The sequence below is a fragment of the Pipra filicauda genome, unplaced genomic scaffold (assembly GCF_003945595.2).
Source record: "Pipra filicauda isolate LSUMZ 115617 unplaced genomic scaffold, ASM394559v2 scaffold498_size1627759_pilon, whole genome shotgun sequence".
Lineage (NCBI taxonomy): Eukaryota > Metazoa > Chordata > Aves > Passeriformes > Pipridae > Pipra > Pipra filicauda.
The window spans coordinates 1,139,468-1,162,793 of record NW_024104640.1 but is presented as its reverse complement, the minus strand read 5'-3'; the positions used below and the strand labels follow the sequence as shown (position 1 = coordinate 1,162,793).

Sequence of the window (23,326 nt, the reverse complement as noted above, 5' to 3'; positions counted from 1 at the left end):
CTGCCATGGGCAGGGACAACTTCTACTAACCCAGGCTGCTCCAAGCTGGCCTTGGACACTTCCAGGGGGTTATTTTGATGTTAAAGTCACCAAAATGCAAACCTATTAAAAAAAAAAAGCTGAATTTCTTGCATCCTCGAGGGATCTTTGCTCAGTGAGCAGAGAGGAGAGAGGCAGAGCTGGGGGAAAGTCCTTGTCCCTTCTCCTCCAGCACCTCCAAACCATGTGAGATGGGGGGTCTTCCTCTCCCTCCTCCCCTGCACCCCTTGGCTGGGCTGTGCCAGCAGGGCACGACCAAGCACCCTCTGCACTGGGTTCCTCTCTTTGCCACGGCCAAGTTTCCATCCCCTGAGTCCTCCTGAAGTTCCTGCCCTGAAAACAACAAACTGAACCCACGAGGAGAAGAATCTGCCCCGTTTTAAACGGCCACATCCCTCGGGCTGAGTCTCACCCTGACCCTCAGCCAGGAAAACATCAAAGATATTCCAACCTCAAGACTCAACTCTGCACTACCCCAATTCCCAAGTTTTTACTCTTTTCCTAAGGTTCCACCTGCCCAAAAACTAAACCCACAGGCCCTGTCCCTCAGCAAGCACACAGGGACTATATATATATATATATATATATATATATATATTTATGGATTATAGCCCCTAACTCATGGATGGTGCTCAGAGTCAGCCAGACAACCCCCCTGATCCCACAGGATTATGTCCAGCTGAGTGGCAGCACCAAGAAGGCAAAGGGATTTAAGGGAATAATCAGGCAAAGGAGAGAAGAAGAGAGGAGGGGAGGCTGGTTTATCTGGGTTTTTGTTTGTTGGTGGGGTTTGTTGTTGTCCCCCCCCCAACACTGATATATTTAGCAAAGAACCTCCCATGAAGAACCACAAATCTGAGACCCCCTGACCATAAATTAAGAGTTTAGAGTGGTTATATTTGTGTTTTGATGGGGGTTTTTTGTGTGTTTCTTGTTGTATTTGGTCTTTTTTTCTTTTCAAGTGCAGTTTTGACCCCTTTCTGCAGCAATGAGGAGGCACCTCAACCACAGAAACTCCAATATTCCAGGAATAAGTCAGGAGCAAAGAAGAAATTCCATTCCTTGCACAGGATGAAAATAAGATTATCCATTGACCATGGACCCATGGATGAGGTACTGGATTAGGGATGAGAAGATTTAGGTTCTATTTTTATCTAAGTTGTCATTAATTGAACAGTAAAGTCCAAGTTGCTCAGGGTGTGAGACAAAGCCCACGGAATTTGCCAGGAGTGTTTTCCCAGTGATCTCAATTCCATCTGCCACTCTCAGCCCCTCCACAGCCCAACTTCCTCATATTTCAAATGGCCTCTTGGCACTGAGCACATTCCTGTAAAACATTTTGCAATCATTGCATCAAACCCTGTTGTGTCTGATGATGCAAAAACTATTTCTGCAAGCACCTCGTGCCATTTTTTATCGGAATTCTGCTCCTGTTTTCAACAATTTTGCCCATCACTGGAACAGGAACATGATCTTTTGCCAGTGGTCGATTGATGATGTGATTTCTTCTTATTAAACCCCCCCCAAAATGTGCCTAAACTTCGGAGGAATGAGAGATTATTGAAGTGTTTGGGTATTTTCACCAAGTAGGAGAAAAGTTCTTCAGTTGATGATGACCCAGCAAATTTAAGCTCCTACAACGAACTGAAATCTGGTTGAGACCACAAAAAGAACACTGAGCTGGCAAAAAAATATCCAAAAGTTTGGGTGTTTTCTTGGGATCAGGTCCTCGATTTTACCTTTCATTCAATGGATTTTCTGCAGCACGGAAAAGATGGGAAAATCTACGAGAAAATATTCCAATGGCAGTGGTTTGATGCTGGCAAGTTCTCCAGGGTGGGGCAAGCCCAGGTCAGGGGTTGAACCACAAGGTCTTTGTTCCTCCTGCAGGGCCCTGTCCTGTCTCACCCCCCACACAGGGATTGCTTCACCCCCTCCAGGGCTCAGAGAAAAGGCTGAAACCAGGCAGAAAGGCAGTGTAAACTTATTTTCAGCAGGAGAAGAAAGCGATGAGAACCAGGTATGTGAGCAGACATTCCTTCTCCCCATAACTCGGCCATTTCCCACAGCTTCCCTGAAATAATAATAATAATAATAAAAATAATAAATAATAAGAGTTTCCCCTAAACAGCAACGTGTCCTCCCAGCTCATCCTCAAGGACAGATTCCCAGAGAGTAAATCCTGCACCGAACCAGCCTCCAAAGCACTGGATGCAGCAAGTTTTCCTTCTTTCCTTGGATTTTGCAGCGTGTGCAGAGTCTCAAATATTTCTGGCAGAAGCCCACACTGCGTTATCTCGTTATCAAGTGGAACAAGGAATTCTGCACAAATACTTTGTGCCCTTCAAGCACCTCACAGGCAGCCAGGGAAAGGAGGGGAAAAACAAAAAAAAACAACCCTGGCTTTGCAGGTTCCAGTGCTAAGAGATGTAAACTAGCAAGGCCAAGCTGGGTTTATTTTAACCTAAGAAAAGTGGTGACCTCCAGATTTTTGGGTGTAGTAATTTCTGTGTATGATAACACGTGTTTGAAAGCACCTCTGAAGCCCAACCAACACATCTCAAAATGGATCACTCAGAGCAAAACACTGAATATGCACATCCAGAATCACAGGAAAGGTTGGAAAAGGCCCTTAAAATGATCAAACCTAAGTCCAGTCAGGCCCTTCCTGCAGTGCAAACCCCACTTAAAGCTGCACCCAAGGGCAGAGTGACACAGATGTCACGTGCCACAGTCTGCACTGGCCTGGGCTGGAGGAATTCTGCACAGTCTGGACCCTGCAGTTCCTCAATTCCAGCAGCTCCCAGGTGTCCCTCCATGGATTGGGGTCACTGGCACAGCCCCAAGATAACACCCTGGAAGTGTCCAAGGCCAGGCTGGACGGGGTTTGGAGCAACCTGGGCTAGTGGGAGGTGTCCCTGCCCATGGCAGGGGTGGAACTGGAGGATTTTTAAGGTCCCTTCCAACCCAAACCATTCCAGGATTCTGTGGACACCAGCTCATACTAGAAACAGTTGGAATCTTCAGTTCCAGTTTCTCAGCCTGTGCTTTCTGATGACTGTCCCCCTTCCATGCTGTGTCCTTTGTCCAGGCTGAAGTTGCCATTTCCAGGGATGCCTCCCTGTGATGAATCCCAGGAAAGCTGCAGGGCAGCAATGTGGATCATCTGCCACGTTCATCACTCCCCCATCTCTTCTGGGCACCCACAAGCCAAGCCCAAATGCATCACTACACTCCCAGTCCAAGCCCAACTGCACCACTGTCACTGGGACTTAGAAAACACGAGGCAAAGCATGTTTAGAATATGGGAAAATACAGTTTTACTGACACAAGTGCAAGGCCAGAGCCTCTCCCCAGATCTGGCCAACCTTCCTGCTCTGTCCTGCCCTGGGGTGGCCTCACCTCGAGTCCTGAGGGCACTTTTGGGCACCACGATGTAAGAAAGACCTAAAGGTGTTAGAGAGGGTCCAAAGGAGGGACACAAAGATGGGGAAGGGTCTGGAGGAGCCATACAAGGAGGGGCTGAGGGGAGGCTCAGTGGGGTCTGCAGCTCCTCCTGAAGGGCAGCACCACCTCTGCTCTCTGGGAGCAGGGACAGGACCCAGGGAACGGCTGGAGCTGTGTCAGGGAAGGTTCAGGTTGGATATTTGGGAAAGGTCCTTCCCCCAGAGGCTGGTTGGCACTGCCCAGGCTCCCCAGGGTTTGGGCACAGCCCCAAGGCTGCCAGAGCTCCAGGAGGGTTTGGACAACACTGTGGGACAGGGTGGGATTTTGGGGTGTCTGTGCAGGGCCAGCAGTTTTACTCTGATCCTTGTGGGTCCCTTCCAGCTCAGGAATTCCACGCTTCCAAGGCCCTCCAGCCTTTGTGACAGCCCTCTACCTGCAGGCAGCACGTGGCAGCACAGCTGAGCAGGGATTTTACAATTCCAAGGTGTTTTCCCTCCTTGTGAAGCCATCAGGCAGCACAAGAGCAGCCCCTGACTGCGGGTGCTTCCCTGAGGGCTGGTGAGACACCTCAGCCCCTGGCCAAGCCAGAGGTTTGGGCAGCACAGAGGCCTGGCCCAAACTGCACCTTCTGCTGACACTTTAATTCGCTTTATCGCCCTTTGCTCTCCCCCAGGGGCTCAGCTCTATCAGTGTTGTGTCTCCAGGGGCAGATAACATTTCTTGTTCACACCAAAACCCCAACCCTGCTGCCTCCCTGCCAGGGGACACACTGTGCACTTGGAGCCCTCCAGACAGAGCAGGGCCAGCCCAAATCCCACACAAAGAGCTCTCCCGGGAAGGCTCTTTGACACCCGGCTGAGGAAACCAGGAGGAGAAAGGAGGAACCTTCCAGATGACCAACAACAGCCCTGAGAACCTCCTGGTAACTCACACCAGATGCTGAGGTGGGGAATAAGAGCTAAAGCAGGATTTTTCCAAGTGAAAACTTGACAACAACGCTGAAAAGCTGCCCTCAATTCCCTAAGGAACGTCAGAGATAGCCCATGGAACAGCCTTGGCCAGGAGCTGCAGGGATAACTCACACCCTGCTCAAAAAAGGGCCTCCTGGGGCATCTCTGAGCCTTTTCTTCCTGCAGAGCCTCCGCCCTGGTGGCATGGAAAGTTTTCCCTGGGTTGAGACTTGTGTACCCAGATAAGAACAGAGATTAGAGGAACAAAACCCTGGAGCTCTGTTGGCAGCTCGGGAGAACATCCCTCCTCCCAAAACCCAACCCACTGGGAGCTGGGAGAACACCCCTCCTCCCAAAACCCAACCCATGGGGAGCTGGGAGAACATCCCTCCTCCCAAAACCCAACCCACAGGCTGGGAGAACACCCCTCCTTCCAAAACCCAACCCATGGGGAGCTGGGAGAACACCCCTCCTCCAAAATCCAACCCATGGGGAGCTGGGAGAACACCCCTCCTTCCAAAACACAATCCATGGGGAGTTGGGAGAACATCCTTCCTTCCAAAACACACAAGGAGGTGGGAGAACATCCCTCTTCCAAAACACAACCAACAAGGAGCTGGGAGAACACCCCTCCTTCCAAAACCCAAAGCTGGGAGAACAGCCCTCCTTCCAAAACCCAAAGCTGGGAGAACACCCCTCCTTCCAAAACACAACCCACAAGGAGCTGGGAGAACATCTCTCCTCCAAAACACACAAGGAGCTGGGAGAACACCCCTCCTCCAAAACACAATTCACAGGGAGCTGGGAGAACACCCCTCCTCCAAAATATAACCCACAAGGAGCTGGAAAAAGCTGGAAAAAGCAGAGAGCTGATGTCCCAAAAATTGGAGATGACAAGAGGCGAGAATTTCCTGCCAAGCAGGAATATAGAACTGGGGGGGTTGAGATTTATGGGGAACCAGAGCAGACCCACAGCAGAGTTCCCATCTTGGAGACAATCCACACCTTCCCCTTTCCGCTCACAAACGTCTGGGCCTGAGTTTTTTGGCTGCACTTTGTGGGAAAAGGGTCGAGTTGGACGGCGGGAATTCCGAGGTGCCTCAGCCACGGGGTTTGACTGCACACGGAGGGCTCAGCAGCTGAAAACAATCACTTTTTTCCCCTTTCCCAGATGAAAACAATCCCTTTGCCCCTTTCCCAGATGAAAACATTCACTTTTCCCCTTTCCCAGATGAAAACATTCATTCTCTCCTGAGCAATTTCCAGGCGATTTTCTCTCTCTCGCCAGAGAAAATTCCAGCCTGGGATATTCCAGGCAAAAAAAAAAGGGATGTTATTTGGGTGTTCATTCCCTGTTCTTGACTACCTGTTTAAACAGCTGATTACAAGTTAAACAATGAGGTTGCTTAAAAATCGAGAGAAAGAAAGAAAGAAAGAAACACCCCAAAGTTTTGGGAAATATAAAATGAATCCTCTGCATGAATTTTGCTTTTTGATGCTCCCTCTTTCTTGGGTCTTTTTGCAGAATCAAGTCACAGATTAGTAGGATTATATACAGATATTTTGCCTGTTATCTACAGATATTTTGCCTGTTATCTACAGATATTTTCCCTGTTATACACAGATATTTCTCCTTTTATGTACAGATATTCTGCCTGTTATGTACAGATATTCTGCCTGTTATATACAGATATTCTGCCTCTTATGTAGAGATATTATTATTATTATTATTATTATTATTATTATTATTATTATTTTTCAGCTGGATCACTCCATCAGATCAATGGAAGTGCCAGGCCTGGCACAGCCCAAAGAGGAGCCAAAGCAAAGAGGTGTGCTGTGAAAACAGGAATGAGGAGCCAGAATTAAGTGTTCCTTTATCTTGTAGCTCTGCCTTGAGACACAGAGAAATCTCACCTTGTTAAACTCTGCCAGGAACCCAAAAGCTACGTTAAATTTTCTCTATTTCCTGCATTTTTAATACCATTTTAAAACTCAGTGACGAGTAACAAAGCGCTTCAGGCATAGCAGGAGTGGAAAACACAGATGCAAAATTGGTGTTATTTCAGAAGAATCACCTCCATTTGTTACATTTTCCTTCCCAAAAGCAGCAGCAAGAAGTGGGACCCACCTTCGTACATCTCCAGGATGTGAACGGTGTCCCCGACCTGCAGCGACAGCTCCACGTCCTGAGCGGCCTCGTAGTTGTAGATGGCTAAAAAAAAAAGGGAGAAACACAGGAAAAAACACAATTATGAGGGGCCAGGGGTTCAATTATTGGATGGTGGCAACTGCCAAAGGCAGGGTAGGATTTTGGAAAAGCACTATAAAGTCATTAATACAATATAAAGTCATTAATTTCCAGAATACTCTGGAAAAGGGGGTGGGGTATCTATTCCCAGATTTTGCCCTGCAAGGGGGAGAAATCTTATTCCTCACAGCCAGGATAATAATACAGTTATTTTATTGCCCAGAATACAGATCTAGGAGTCCTTAGGAACAACCTGCCCACGACCTCAGGCATCAGGGATCAATCAGTAATTATCATTTTTTTATAGCATTTCATAGCACTCACTAATGGAGTGTTGGAAAACACCACAAATTTGATGTCCTAATAAAACCCACCCCTATTCCATGCTAAAAAATACTCTGATTATTTGCTACTCGAGGCTCTCCCCAGACAAGACCCAATTTTAGCACGAAAACTTGAGATTCTCCACAAATTTAATCCCTCCCAAAGACAAAGCTAATCTGGATCTTATCAGATTTCCAGGGGGAATAGGATTAAGCCCAAAAGCAGAGCCTTCCCTGGAGACAAGAGGAGAAAGTTTAATTTGAATTTGCTTTCAAACCAGCCCAAATAAAGAGACACAAAAGCAGGGAAAGGCTTTTCTCTGGGTCCATGAGCTGATCAGCAAAGTCAGAACAGACACTTCTCTACCAAACTGGGGCATCTTCATTTATTTAAACACCGATTTAAGCACAGATCACACACAAGGCAACCTTCCCACACGCAGAAATCTTATATTTACATATCCCTGAGCTAATTTATTAGTGAATAAACGCCGTTTTTGTTTTAAAGAAAGCAAATAAATCCCACAAACGTTTTCAGGAGGCTTTGGGAAAATCCTTCAGACCGCCCAAGGTTTGGATTTGAAGGGCTCTGCCTGGAAAACCAAATAAATAAATAAAAGAGTGGAGCTCTTCTGTCACAGATCCACATCCAGTGCCCATCTTTCCCGTCAGGATGAGGAATTATTGCCTCCTGGAAAGGCTCCAAACGACTGTGGGTGACCACACAGGAAATTATCTCACAGATAGGAGCTGCCTCTCAAACATTGGAACTAAAAATAGTCCCCCAGGAGCAGGAGATGTGAATCCCTGCTGGATCTGAGCACAGGCAGACACTTCTTTTCCTGTGCTGCAGGGCAGGGAGTGTTCCCAGAGGCACTGATTTATGCCTGCAGACACACATGGACTTTGCATTGAATCCACCACATGGTTTTCCAGAGAATTACAGGAATATTCCTGGTTGCAGGAATATTCCTGGGCTTTTGCTCCTAAGGCATGAGCTGCTTTGACATCCAGTTTCCTCTCCCTCCCTGCTGTAAATCCATATATTAAAAACTGACTGGTGACCTGGATGTTCATCAACACCTCAAAGGCCCCAGAATAGGCCCAAAAGTAAAAAAACTCCATCAACATTTTAACAGAAAAATTTGGATAATGTTCATGGCCAAAGATGAACGTGAATATGAATCCTGGAATGGTTTGGGTTGGAAGGGACCTTAAAAATCACCCAGTGCCACCCCTGCCATGGGCAGGGACACCTTCCACCGGCCCAGGTTGCTCCCACCTGGCCTTGGACACTTCCAGGGATCTTGGGGCAGCCACAGCTTCTCTGGGAATTCCAGCCCAGCCGCTCACCAGCCTCACAGGGAGGAATTCCTTCCCAATATCCCATCTCTCCCTGCCCTCTGGCAGTGGGAAGCCATTCCCTGTGTCCTGCCCCTCCATCCCTTGTCCCCAGTCCCTCTCCAGCTCTCCCGGAGCCCCTTCAGGCCCTGGAAGGGGCTCTCAGGTCTCCCTGGATCCTTCCCTTCTCCAGGGGAACCCCCCCAGCTCTCCCAGTCTGGTTCCAGAGCAGAGTACCCAGAAGCAGATCCAAGTAATCCATCAGGAATTACCTTGCCCTGACAGACCCTGAGATCACAAACTGATGGAAGGACTGATGGGGAACGTTGGACTTGATTCAGTTCAAAAGAATTTGTTCCAACAGACCCAGACAATAATCCTGCAGGGGGTCACAGAGGGCAGCAAAGCCCGACCCAAAGGGCAGCAAATTCCCCATGGCCGTGCCTCCTGTTGGGATAAACCTGCCAAATCCCAGAGATCAAGCAGGGATGTTGCAATCCATGACTGGGATGGGATATCTCCAAACCCCCCCGAGGTGCAGAGTGGAAGGATGACACAATCCCAGCTCCCTCTGGAGTCCCCCAGGACATGCCCTGGGACACTGCAGTGTCACTGGCACTGCTCAGGTGAGGACCAGGCACCAGGCAGAGGAGGGACATTAATAACCTGGTAATGAACATGTCAGCAGACTCAGGAGATTGAAGGCAGAGTGTCTGGGCCAACTCCTGACTTGGCTGATAACACTTTGTCTGCTGAAGTTTCCTCCCGTGCTTACAGCTGTCCCAAAGTGCTGTTTGGGATTCCTGGCCATGGCTGTGAGGAGGCACAGCCAAGAATTTCTCCCCCCTATCCCACCTAACCCTGCCCCCTGACAGTGGAAGCCATTCCCTGTGTCCTGCCCCTCCATCCCTTGTCCCCAGTCCCTCTCCAGCTCTCCTGGAGCCCCTTTAGGCCCTGGAGGGAGCTCTCAGGTCTCCCTGGAGCCTTCTCTTCTCCAGGATAACCCCCCCAGCTCTCCCAGAGGGTCTCCAGAGCAGAGGGGCTCCAGCTCTTGGCCCCCTCTGGATTCATCCTCTGGATGCTCCTATCCTTGTGCTGCACGTCTCTCACACACACACAGGGATTCCTACATGCAATTTGCAGATGCCTCGGGTTTTTCTGGGACAAACAGACATTATACAAATACCAGGCTGCATTTTTCCCCAGATTGCTGCTTTAGCTCCAGACAAAAGCAGCCTGAGCAGCCCCAGAGTCCAGGGAAAGGTGGGTGGGTGTCAGAGCAGCCTTTCTTGTGAGAACACAGAGAGGGAATTCAAACCAAAGAGCAAAGAACTCCCCAGTTCCCTTCCCCTCCCCAAAGATCACAACAGCCACAAGCCAGAGAACTGAACACTGCAGTTCCCTTCCCTCTCCCTGCTGCACCAGACAGGTTTCACATCCCAAAATTCAAGCATTAACATCCCAGCACTGAAGCAAAGGAACTCACTTCTGCCCCTGCACAACAACAACAACAACAGGCAATTTTGGAGTATCTTGCCTTGCCAGGCTGAGTGAAGGCAGAGCAGAGGGGCACTGCACATAAAACCTCCTCCCCAGTGCTTCTGCACAAGGTTAGAAAAGACAAATTGCTGGCATATTTTCCCTGTTTGCAAGTGATGCTTCCTGCTGCTGGGAGTCCCAAACAGCCCATCTGCAGGGATTTGTGCTGCTCAGCCTCTTTTCTAGTGTGTGTATTTAATCTGACCTCTCTCAGACTTGAAAGCAAAAGGAAACTGTGCATAACAAACACGGCCATGGCAGGAAAAAAAAAATCAAACCCCTTCATTTAAATCCCGACAGAGCAGCAAGAAGGGAAAATAACGCAGGGACTTCTGTCCTCCAATTTGCAGGAATATCTGAAGTTAAGTCTTTTTGCTCCAAGCTAAACTTCAGCTGAGATTCTGTCCTTTGAAATTCACTTTGGAGTGATGATCCTGCTCCTTTTATCCTCCTGGATGAAAAGCAGCACTGAAGTCTAACAAATTTAATCTAAATAAAGGGGACGAGGTGGAGAACGTGACCCAGAAGATGGGTTTGTTTCATGATGAGCACAACCAGAGGCAACATCTCATGTTATTTGGTTCACAGGCCTCCAAGCTGGATTAGTGGGAAGTGTAAGACATGGAATCCATGAGGAGGGAAGGTCAGAGGAGTGAGTATTGGGAAAAGGCAGCAGATAACTTTATGACTGATGACAGCAGCCAGAGTCACGAGGCGAAGATAAGAAGCAACTCTCCTGCTTCAGGGCAGAAGGTGAGTCCTCAGAATGGATGGAAAGGGAACTCCAGAGGCACTGCCCAAGTGGGGGTGGGTGCTGGGTTCCCCCAGAGCCAGCCCCACAAACACGGAGGGCAGAGGGAACCTGGCACAGCCTGGGCTCTCCAGGGCTCGGAGGGATCCCTGGGGAGAGCTGGAAGGTTCTCAGGAGGCCCAGTTTGGCAGCAGCACGATGGGAAGAGCAGGTTAAGCCGTGTCACTCCCCCCCAGTGGTAGGAAGACACCGGATTAATCCCAGCACACACATTCCTGATCCATGAGACACCACAGAGGCACGGACACAGCACGAAGCCTCGGTGTTGTGCACGGGGCAGAAAAGGAGAAGTACAATTATATTACGAATAAAAACCCCCAAACACACTCTAAAAACCCACAAAAGCTTCGCTTTTGGACAAAGAGTCTGGAGAGAAGCTTAAATTTGCAAGAGGTCTGTCAGCAGCTCACGGAGCCTGAGCTGGATCTCAGTGGAACCAGGGGGAGATCCAGCAGTTCCAGGGGGAATGGCTTCCAACTGAGAGGAGGTTTGGATGGGATATGGGAAGAAATTCTTCCCTGGGAGGGTGTGGAGGTGCTGGGATGGGATTCCCAGAGAAGTTGTGGCTGCCTCATCCCTGGAAGTGCCCAAGGCCAGGTTGGAGTAACCTGGGCTAGTGGAAGGTGTCCCTGCCCGTGGCGAGGATGGCACTGGATTGGCACTTGGAAGTCCATTCCAAACCAACCCATTTTATGATTCCACTATAGTTTAATTCCCAGACCCATTTTACCCCCAGAACAACTCATTTTCAAGGCTGTCCCAAAAGCAAAGCTCAGCTAAAACACCCAAACCCAGCGACCAAGGCAGAACCTGTCACATCCCATTTCGTGTGGATCTCAAAGCAGAATGAAAGGGAATCCTTCTCTCAACAAGTGCATTTGAAACGTGGATTATTGGTCTGAAAAGCACAGCCACTGCAAGATCCATTATCTCTGACTTGGCTCAAACCAAACCCCCCCCCTCCACCCATCACAAAGACACGAGAACCACTTCCAAATGCCATGTCCCACTTCCCCCCAGCCTGCCCTCCCACCATCTGATAGGAGAGGGCTGGCTTTGCTTCCTGGGAACAAAGACTCACATTCAGAGCTGTTGCAACAACCAGACTCCATCTCATTCCATCTTTCAACCAAAAAGTCAACCCCCAGTGCAGGGAAACAGAAGTTCCCCTGCTTTTTATGCTGCCACAACCCCGGATTAAAAAATGGCCTCGCTGCTGGACAGCCCCCTTTGGAGGAGCCTGGTATGTTCTCTGGTGCCAAGACAGCACCAAAAACACAGGGGCTTTATTTAAAAAACAAGGGACTGCCCAAGGAATTAATTCCGGATGGGAACAAAGGCTTTTTGATGTTTCGAGCGAGAAACGTTCTTGTAACTTCCCAGGAATTTGTGTCTGAAAAATTGAGAATAGAATAATTAAAGTTTAGATGTCAGGCTGCTTCTTCTTCTTCAAAAAAAGGAAGTCATGGTTCAACTCTGGGAAAAATGTACATTTTATGACTGTTATTAAAAATATTCCCACTGCTGAAGGGTTGATGCTGAGATTCAGTCTCAATTTTACAAAGTCCCAAGTGGCTGCTCAGCATTTTGAACACAAGTAATCCAGAATAACAGGATTATGCAGCTGGAAATGCTGTAATTAACAGGCATCATTAGACTTCAGAGTCAAACCTCTGAGGAGCTCGAGGTGGGACTATCCCTGCCCATGGCAGAGGGGGTGAAATGAGGTGATCTTTGAGGTCCCTTCCAACCCAGACCATTCCATGGTTCTGTGGTTTCATGACTTTTAACATCTTGTGTTCTTATTGTTTCAGGCTGGTCTCACACACAGCCTGAAATATATTTTACTTGGTTTTAGCATTTTTAAGTGGGGTTGTCTTAAAAATGGGCATTAAATGAGAAATGACACCACCTGCCACAATCTGGATTCTGTAACTGCTGGCTTTTAGATTCAGTTCTTGCTTTGGAGAGCCAAGAAAAAAGCAGGACGAGCCACTGTCCCTCCACATGCTTCCAACACTTCCATTTCCAACCTCAGGCTATCCCAATAACCACCCCCAAAGGAGGGTGTTACCTGCCAGATCCAACTTGATCAAAGTCTAGGATTTTTCCTGAATAATGGATTATCTCGGAGATGGGACAGGCAGAGAATCCCAGGTTTGCAGAGTCCATCCTGCACAAACAGTCGACATGAAACCAATTCCCAAATTTGGGCCCAGGGAAGGTTTTCAGCCATCAGTATCTTTTGGTTAATCCTGTCTCTCTCTCTCCAGCATAGACTGGCTCAGATTCTGGACTCAGTTTAATCTCTTAAAGCCTGGATTGCTTTAGACAAAACAACTCCCCAAGCCCAGCCCATGGGAATAGAGATGGCTCTGGAGGTTACACAAGGGCTCCCAGGGGCTGATTTAACAGGGGCAGCTCCACACCAATGCTCTGGAGCAGCCACAAATCAGCCCAGGGATTTTAATTAGAGCTCCTCACATTCAAATCAGGCAAACTGAGACGATCCAGAACTGCTGAAGCAACAGACACGCTGATTACAAGGGGAAAAAAAAATAAATAAAGAGATAATAGCCATATTTTCATGTCTGCAGAACTCCCATCAGTCATTTCCCCTCAAATGTTTATCACCGAGTGTTTATAGCACGGGAGGGGTGTAAAAATAAAGGAGATTCGGTTCTCAGAGTGCACCTAAACTGCAAACAGCATGGAAAAACACACCTAAACACACTGATTTGGGCAGCAGCAGCAACAAGAGCACAGCACGAGCTGTTTTGTCCCTCGGGGTGGGAGCAGCCAAATTCCTGGGAACTGACCCCCCCAAATGTGTGGTTTAATTTCCATCCAGGTAACACACACAGATCTTTTTCACTGTGACATTTTCTTCACTGGGCTCTCCCCTTCTTCTTTTCTTATTTTCACTCTAAAGGGCCCTTGGGGATTTTGAGCTCAGATAAGGGATTAATCTACATTAGCTGTCTCAGCTGATGTCTGCAGTGAGAGGGAGTGCTGTGAGCCAGGGCAGAAATAAGTCAGGGTGGGAGCCAACCTGCTCCTGAATATCCAGCACCCAACCAAACCTGGTGCTTGAGAAATTAAAAAAAAAAAATAACCAAAAAAGTAGACCTGCAATTCCAGTCTCCTTGGAACAGCATGAAAGTTCCCCACAGGTGGAAAAAATCAAACAGCCTGGCCTCTCCTCTTGAAGATTTCGTAAACTTTTATCAGGTTGCTTTGATATATCTTTCTATTTAAGGTGTTCTTCGAGGTTCTGCCAAGAAAGGTTGGGCCAGATGATCCTTGAGGTCTGTTCCAAGCTGGAATTCTGTGCTTCTATGATTAATTAGGCTGTGGTTTAGAGGAATGCTTTAATTTTAGCTCCCAGTGCATCCCAGCATCCGTCTCCTTCCTGCCCCCAGTGAGAACAACGTCCCCCTAACAGTGTTCAGACATGACAAGGGGAGATAAAGGAAGAAGTTTAGCCCCAGTGTCAAGCAGTTTTTTAAGGCTGCCTGTGTTTCAGGTGTGGCTGATCCCAAACCAACCTCCAGTGTTCCCGGGGGATGAACAGACCCTCCAGTTCCCAGCTGGAAGGTGCTCCTGGACCAAAGGCTTCCCAACCCAGCTGCTGGGAGCTCCTCCCTTCATCCAGCCAAACTTCCTCCAGCCACCCTCCAAGAAACCAGTGCCACCAACCTGCAGCTCCTGAGGCTCACCCTGAGCAGGATGAAGCAGAAAAGTGCCCAAGATGTTCCTGCTGCTCCACCAACCCCAGAGCCTGGTGCTGCCACAGCTGCATCTGTCACCAGCTCCAATCCCACAAAGCACATCCTCTGAGTGTTTCCTTCCTTCCTCCACTCCCCAGGACATCCATTCCCTGTGCCACAGTGACCTTCCCAACACTCAGGACCTGCTCCTCTCCATCTCCTGGGTGCCACCCTGACAGGGGGTTTGGAGACCCTGGGAGGTTAAAGGGTGCTTGGTGTGCAAGGTGCCCACCTTCCAAGCCCTGCAGCTTTATTCTGCCCCTCTGAAACCTGAGCAGCAACAGCCAGCCTGAATAATTAGTGTTCTCCAAAAAATATATTTAAACACAGTCTTATTCCTTAAAGAGATCCTTCTGACCCCAAAAACTACCACATGACCACAGAAATCAAGTTTTGCCATTGGTTTTAGAGGGCTCAGAACCTGGTTTGTGTTCAGCCTGTTGGCATCACTGCAGTTCAGTGCTCCTAAAATATTGTGTTCCTTTCCTCTGTGCACTTTGGGCAAAGAGACTCGGAAGAAAAGGGGCACAAAGCCACTCTTGGGGTTGATCTCTCCGAAGGAAGGGGTTCACAGAAGCACAGAAGTCACTGTTTCAATGACATTTTCACTCAGATTTGTGAAAGCCAAACCCCAACCCCATCATGGATAAATTGGCCCCCTCAGCTGGTCCCCAACTTGAAGGCGTGTGGCACTTTCAAAGGAGTTAATTGAATTTGCTTGAAATTACTGTCCTAATTCTTACTGGGCAAAACATCAAAGGAAGTGGAATGAAAACTTGGAAATGCTGCTGTGGAGAGCTGTAAATGTTGCTATCTAATGAGTTCTGCTGTTTGCATCACTCCAGAGGGAGGGAGGGGGGAGAGATGAGAGCTCTGAGGAGTTTGAGCACAGAGTCCAACTGTGCCCACGGGCTGCTCTGCACCATCAGGTTCATTTGAGTTCAAACTTCACCCTTGTGCCTTGCTGGCCTCACAATCACACCTGGCACAATCACACCTCCTCCTCCTGACACCCAACCCAGGCTGAGAGACCCACGGGGAATGTAAAGCTCAGGGGTCTCAGGGGTCCCCACTTCACCAGCTGCAAATAAAACCCACCCCGATTCCAAGCAGGAATTTTTAACCAGCATTCCCAAGGCTCCAACACCTTCCCCTCTCCATCCACGTGCTCAGGAGGAGGAACACGAGCTCTGCCACAACTGCAGGAGGAGAATTCACAGCTCAGCCCACTGCATTTGGAGAAACTGGGATGTGCTGCCAAGGAGTTTTTACCTCCACTGGATGAACCCTCTGTGCAAACCCGGAGCTCCCTGGTGCTGGCAGGGCTCCCAAAAGGAGGATTTCTAACATGCACAACCCCAGGGATTTAATTTGGCCTCTGCACCTCCAGCTCTTCTCATTCAACACGGGCTCCATAACAAATTTACTCTCCTTAATGGCCTGTGGTTCACTGATCTGTGTCTGCAAAATGACACCAGAACTGGCACTGCAGAGGAACAGGAACTGGTTTGCAGCTTCTCCTTTCCAGAGACCTTCAATCCCAAAGCATTTTTCCCCTTGCCACCTATCTCAGGTAACAAGAAAATGGGAAACAGGGGAAAAGAGTTAAAATGAGGAGCAGGAAACGTTGACTGGAAGGAAAAAGCCCAACAAAAATACTGAACCCTTTGTTGTCCAGAAGAACGAAGAACAAACTACCCCCAAAGTTGCAATAAGCAGATTAGTTTTAATAAAACTGCAAGAGATGCCAGGAGATGAAGAATTTGGAAACACTTGTGGTCTTCCCTTCATTTCCTAGAGCTACTTTATTCCTTTACATTAAAGCTCCATCTCTCTGCAGCTTGAAGCCCCCACTCCATCAGAGCAGTGAGGATGGAAGTGCTGCAAGAATGAGGCCTAAAAAAGAAAAAAAAAAGGGAAAAAAAAGGCACTTTTACAGAACCAACTGGCCACTGCTTACCTGTGACATTCTGAACCACTCTTAGAACTTCAGTGCTCGAGTCATAAATGGGTTTATTACGCCAGAGGATCAAAGTACCAAGCTCCCCAAGAGCAGGAAACTTATCTCCACTGCACCCTCAGGAACTTTTTGCCCAGATTCAGCACTTCTGAGAATGAGTTTTGTTTTTATTGCAGCGACACCTCCAAAAAAATCGAGTGTCAGTGACCAAAGAATGAATCTCCACCGAACAGCCACTCCTTTTTTCAGCTGCATTCTATGACAGGGGGCCAGACACCCGTCTGAGAGCTCCAAGAGGCTGCCAGAGGAATTAATCCTTCAAACTCTGCTCCCCCCTCAATTCCAGGGAGATCTCCCTGGGAGGTACAGCCTGTACAGCTCCAAAAAAGACACTTTTTATCATTTAAGCCACTGGTCCAACTCACAATTCTGCAAAATCATCAGTTTTTGGAGGCAACCACGAACTGGCTGCCTCTGGAGCCGTTCAGTAATTCATATTTACGGCCTGGTTTTATTAGCACATGTTTCCTGGCAAAGGCACCCAGATCCATTGCAGGATTTCAGGCATTATAAATTAAAAGCACTGGGTTTGAAAGCATCACCTCATTCTGGTAGCAGGGGGATAAATGTGTTTGTGACCTTGGGCTGAGGAGGTTTGAGGCTTGGCCATGGGGTGCCTTTAACGTGCTGGCACAAACAGGGCTTTATTTTCCTTCAAAGCACCAGCTGAGAGAAATGTCCTACCCCTCAATGAAGCAAACTGAACAGCAAAAAAAATGCTGATTTTCAAATTAAAGGAGCTTCAGCAAGTTTGACCACAGAAGGGCTACGAATGAATGAATATCCTCTGAATGATACACAAAGATTATTACACATTTACTGCTCATCTGCATATTAAACAGATCAATGAGTTTTTTTCCTCAGTTCAGGAACTTTTATTCTTATTCTAAAAGGCAACCACAAGTTCTGGAGACCTCAAGAGAGGATTTAGAGCCTCCAGAAAGGGATTTAGGACTGTTGAAGGTGAGCCCTGAGATAATTCCTAAACATTCAAGGTGGACCCCCAGGAACTAAAGCACCCAGAAGTCACCAGACATTTGGAAAAATACTTCTTTTCAAAGAAGGAATAAGATAAGGAGCCAGTTGACGAGTCTTGTTCGTGTCAGTGATGCCTTTGAAGGCCACAGGATTAGTTTCACAGGGGATGACTTAAAGAACAGAATGGAAATCACAAAAAATCAGAGCAGACAGACTGGATTAAAAAAAAAAAAAAAATAGAAGGACTACGAAAGCAACTTTCACATCAAATAAACTGCAGAGACAGCAACAAAAAGTCAGAAATTAATCAGAAATAAAATGTCACTATTACATATAACACATATATACAAATAATCTTCACACAGTGTCATGTGCTACTCCAAAGAGACAAAACTTTCTGGTCTCAGCAATGCCAAGAGTTTGCTTTTCCCTGTTGGAAATCTGCTCCTCTATTTCTGTTCTATTTCTACCAACACGACAACTTTTTAGCCATAAATCATAATAAAGCAAATGGAGGGGGAAATGAGCAGTTCTAGGGTGTTTCTATGCAGAGGAAGATGGTCCCTCCTGCAGAAGGAAGGGGCTCCTCCATCCTTCTGGAGCCACCACAGTGGCCTGGAGTGCCAAGGCAGAGGCATCCTGCAGGAAGGGCAGGCCAGCAAGTCGAAGCAAATGTGAATTTTGCTCTAATTTGACACGCTGAACTCCTGTGAAACCCTTTGATCACACGCTGTCTGTCCAGACAACCCCGCAGGTGGGTGGGACTGGAACAGGGAGCCAAGACCTGATGGCCCAGAAATGCTCCCAAATCAAAGCAGGAAAATCTCCCTGTGCAGCAACTCTGCCCCTTGGCATCTCCCCTCACAGAAATCACACCCCTGGCTGCCAGGCACTGGGGCACACTTGAGACATTACTGGGGAAGACTGTTAATGGGATGAGAGAGCCTGGAGTCTGTGGAATCCTAAATTAATCCATTCTAAGTTGATTATAAACAAGCAATCAGAGCCCTTTTTTCACTCCTTCCTGCAGGCAGGAGCTGTTGTGCTGAGCCAGGGCAGGGAGCTGACCCAGCTCCAAACCAGTTCAGAAAAGCAAGGGCTGTTTTTTCAGCCAGGGTGGTTTCCAGGGCACTGGAATGATGGATCAGCTACAAGTGCCGTTCCTAAGATGTGAGGCAGCTGATTGGGACCAAAGCACCACGGGGGATTTGGACAAAGCAAACACTTCTCTGCCATGAGAACAGTCCTGTGACCTGAGCAAGGAAAAGTGGAATGGGTTTGAGAGGCCACCAGCACCTGACAGAGGGAATTACCTGTCAGAGGTCCAGCATGATCATCTGCCTGCTCCTTCCCCAGCTCTGGGAAAGAGCCAAAAATACCCCGAAAATGAGGGTTGTAGAACCATCAAATATCCTGAGCTGGAAGGGACCCCCAAGGATCATCCAGTCCAACCCCTGGCCCTGCACAGACACCCCAAAATCCCACCCTGTCCCACAGAGAGTTGTCCAAACCCTCCTGGAGCTCTGGCAGCCTTGGGGCTGTGCCCACTGCCCTGGGGAGCCTGGTCAGTGCCAACCACCCTCTGGGGGAAGAACCTTTCCCTGAGATCCAACCTGCCCCTGCCCTGGCACAGCTCCAGCCATTCCCTCAGGGAATGGAATCTCCCAGTGCTTCCCACCATCTTCACCATCCCACCACTTCCCCCAAAACCCAAACTCCTCTGGGCTTCACGTCTCAAAGCTCTTCCAACAAAACCTCAGTGAATAATTCCTGCCTCTGGAGGATCATGTCTGTGTTTTGACTGAGCAGATCAAGCTGCATTATTATGAACAAACACTTCCCATCCTGTCCCTGTCCTGCTGAACTGTTGGTGACACATAAAGCACTTGTAGCTGATCCATCATTCCAGTGCCCTGGAAACCACCCTGGCTGAAAAACCAGCCCTTGCTTTTCTGAACTGGTTTGGAGCTGGGTCAGCTCCCTGCCCTGGCTCAGCACAACAGCTCCTGCCTGCAGGAAGGAGTGAAAAAAGGGCTCTGATTGCTTGTTTATAATCAACTTATAATGGATTAATTTATGATTCCACAGACTCCAGGTTCTCTCATCCCATTAAGTCTTCCCCAGTCCACAAAGGCCACTTAGATGTTAAGAACAGCTGATGACTAATGACAGAATTGCTTTTAAAAACTCAAGTGTAGTACTTAAAAGTTAGTTAATGCAAACCCATGTTACTGCCAGCAGAAAAGGAATCAACAATGTAATTACCTTCCTATGCTCTAATTTTAAAACAAGTAGATAATGAAAATTAAAAATCACAGGGAGTAATTCAGGTGTTCTTTCCTTCAGTGCAGTCTTTTGACTGAAAGGAGCTGGAGTGAAAGGCATTCTGCACACGACAACCTGCTTTTCAGAGAAGCACTGGACAAGAAAAGCTTATTTCCTTCAGTTTGGCCCCAAAACTAATCAGCTGTCAAAGAGGATGCACCAGGTGGCAACTTTGATTCCTAAATGAGGTGAGGGCTGTTGCAAGGAAGCTCAGGAAGACCCAGCCAATCTTGTTGCTCAAAGAGACAAGATGCTGCCCATCAGCTGCTCCCTTCACGAGGCTGCAGCTTCCAAAGGCCCATCTGGCACTTGGGGGAAAATTCACTGCAAGTGAGAAGCTCTCAACCATTTGTCTCTCACCAAATCTCTCACATTTCCCTAAAAATGCTGCCATTCCCAACGTTGCACTCCCAAGCCTGGCCCATGTGCCACCTGTCCCAGCCCACCCTCCAGCTTTAACCAGTTCAGGGCCAAACTAAAAGGCAGCAAATCAATTGGAACCCCCCATCCAGGAATCTGTAAAATATAATCGAGGACACAAACCATTCTGAAGTGCAAAAAAAAAAACCACAAAAAACCCCAAAAAACCCCCTCAGACAAGTGACATTGAATCACATTGGTCACTTCTGGGAATTTCTGACTGCACTGGCATGACTTCCAGGGCTGGGTTTAAAATAAATGCAAGCAGTTCTGCAGTAATTTCTAAGGCAGAAATCACCAACAAACACAATGGGGTGGGTTCTTTCACAGAATCCCAGAACATTTAGGGTTGGAAAGGCCCTCTGGAGATCACCCAGCCCACCTCCCCTGCCCAGGTGACACAGGGACACGTCCAGGTGGGTTTGGGATGTCTCCAGAGACTCCACACCCTCCCTGGGCAGCTGTTCCAGGGCTCTGCCACTTCCATGGAAAGAAGTTCTGCCTCCTGTTGAGGTGGAACTTGTGTTTTAAATTATGGACATCACTCCTTGTCCTGTCACAGGGCACCACTGAACAGAGCCTGGCACCATCCTGACACCCCTTGGAAATATTTATATGGATTGATAAGATTCCCCTCCCAGTCTTTTCTTTCTGGAAAGAATGAAGTTGTGTTTTCACCCTTCCCAAGTGGGTGGAAGTTGTCACCATCCCATGGCCTGTATCACACAACCCAGGCCATTCCCACCTCAAGGACTGGCACTAACAGGTCCCTGGGGTAACAATTAACAGCCCAAGGAGCTCAAACTTCCCTCTGAATCCTCATCAACTCCTTCCAAGTGAGCCCCAAACCAGTGAGGATGGATCCCTTGAGCACAGCACAGGACACACTTGTGGATCAGCAACTGTCCAGCCTGCAAACACCACACTGATTCCATCAGTGCCATGTGTCCAACACGGCCTGACAGAGCCAGGCACTGCAGGAATTATTCTCTTTCCTGCCTGGGGATCAACCTCAGCAGTGAAAACCCCAGAGCTGCAGCCTTACAGACCCAGGGAGAGCAACATCCTGGCAGGGAACACATCCCATCCCATCCCACACTTCTGGAGTGCAAGCAGAAGGCAAGAGGCAGTTTTTCCCTCCACCCTGCTTACTCAGGAGCCAGTGCCCTTTTGTGGGAGAGGAGCTGTCACAACCAGCAGCTGGCTCAGGGCAGCACAAAAAACTCCCCCCGGAAGCTAATAAAAAGGAAGAGAGAGGAGTGCCTCTGATTCATCCCACTGCCCAAGGCCATCCCGGGCTGGAGAACAGCCCTGCTCAGAGGTGTGCTTGGAAAAACCCTCAGCACGATCCAGCAGAGCCAAACAAACCAGCAGGACAGAGTTTACCTGATTACAGCAGCAAAGTTTGGAAGTTGCAGATGCTGGGAGTCATCTCCCTGAGCCACACACACACACTCTGCCACAGAGAAACCCTGTGGGCTGTTCCCTACACAGAAAGAAGCAAAGTTCAGGGTGTACAACCCTCCACACCCTCCCAGTTACCTGGAGAAAGTAGATAAGGCTGTGCTGGGTGGAAGATCTCTGCAGCTTTAGCCCTGAGAGAAGGGAGCTGCTTCCCTGCAAAGCCACTTGGAAAGCAGGAGGTAACTTCCACTCCAATTCACTCTCTGAAAATCGTGCAAGATGAAGGTTTTTCACCTCCAAACTCACGGATTGAACAGCCTCGAGGGAGTTCAGGGAATTACCACTTTGCAAGCATGAAATTACTAATTTTTTTTCTCACACCCAGAAATCCACTGCTGAGCACAGAAGTGGCAGAGAAGATCACCCTTCATTAAAACCAACGACCAGAAGCTGTTTTATGTCATTAGTGGTTTCCTGTCGAGTGTTCTCTGCCCAACTCTCACCAGCCAACCTCAAAACTGCGGGTTTCAATTTGTCAAACTCTCAAGAAAAGCAGAACTTTTATCAGCAACCCCAGGGGTTATTTCCTCCTAGAGAAAAACGAGCCAGCAGCACCAAACAATCTCCTTTTAAACATCAGGGGGGACAGGGCAGGGTGTTAATAAATTACCATGGAATCCTGGAATGGTTTGGGTTGGAAGGGACCTTAAATCCCATCCAGTGCCACCCCCTGCCATGGGCAGGGACACCTTCCACCAGCCCAGGTTGCTCCAACGTGGCCTTGGACACTTCCAGCCCAGCTTTCACCACTCCTCACCCTCTGTCAGGACTCCCAGCCCCTGGCAGAGGTGGCACCCACAACCCTAAATTTGGCCCTTACAACCTCCTTATCCTGCCACCACCTTTCGGAGCCACATCCTTTGGGGACAGCAGGAGGCGTTTCTAGTGCCGTGCCCGGAGCTCTCCCCGGTGGAAATCCGGACGGAGAAGCACAATTCCAGCGGCCAGCCCGGAACTTGAGGCATTCCCGGAGCTGCCCGGGGTGCGAGCTGGGCACACACCTCCATCCCATCCCTAAGGATTCGGGGAGCGAACACCTTGGGAATAGCAAAGAACCACCAAAGTGCACAGGGAGATGCGAGGGAAAGGGAAGGTTTGGGAAGGGAAGGTTTGGGAAGGTTTGGGAAGGTTTGGGAAGGGAAGGTTTGGGAAGGGAAGGTTTGGGAAGGGAAGGTTTGGGAAGGGAAGGTTTGGGAAGGGAAGGTTTGGGAAGGGAAGGGAAGGGGAAGGGAAGGGGAAGGGACGCACGGGGGGTCCCGGCTGGCACTCACCGACCCCGTACTTCTCCCGCTTGGTGGGGATCCAGCGGGCCATGCCGGCGGCTTTCCCAGCGCTGGGCTGGGCTCGGGGGGCTCGGGGGGTCTCGGTCACCGCAGCCCCTCGCCCGCCGCCTCCCCGCGCTGCTGTCGGGGGCGCGACACCCCGGGCTGCTCCTCCATGCTCCGAAACGCTCCCGAACTTGTCCAAACCAAAAAAAAAAAAAAAAAAAAAAAAAAAAAAAAAAAAAAAAAAAAAAAAAAAAAAAAAAAAAAAACAAACCCAGAAAAACTACCCGGCAAACGCCCAACTTTGCTGCCTCCCCCGCTGCGCCCGGAGCAGGGGAGGGAGGAGGAAGAAAGAGGAGGAGGAGGAGGAGGAAGAGGAGGTG

At 48.8% G+C, this 23,326-nt stretch overlaps 1 protein-coding gene across 1 annotated transcript in view; it reads right to left on the bottom strand.

Annotated features, from left to right (window-relative positions):
• Positions 1 to 23,113, bottom strand: part of DOCK5 (dedicator of cytokinesis 5) — a 77,745-nt gene extending 54,632 nt beyond the window's left edge. Inside the window, exons 1-2 of the mRNA XM_027718908.2 lie at positions 22,950 to 23,113; positions 6,568 to 6,651 (exon numbers count right to left, since the gene is read on the bottom strand). Of these exons, the coding sequence (XP_027574709.1) occupies positions 6,568 to 6,651; positions 22,950 to 22,992 (127 nt within the window). The 5' untranslated portion in view covers positions 22,993 to 23,113. The remainder of the gene's footprint in view (positions 1 to 6,567; positions 6,652 to 22,949) is intronic.
• Between the last annotated feature and the right edge of the window lie 213 nt (positions 23,114 to 23,326).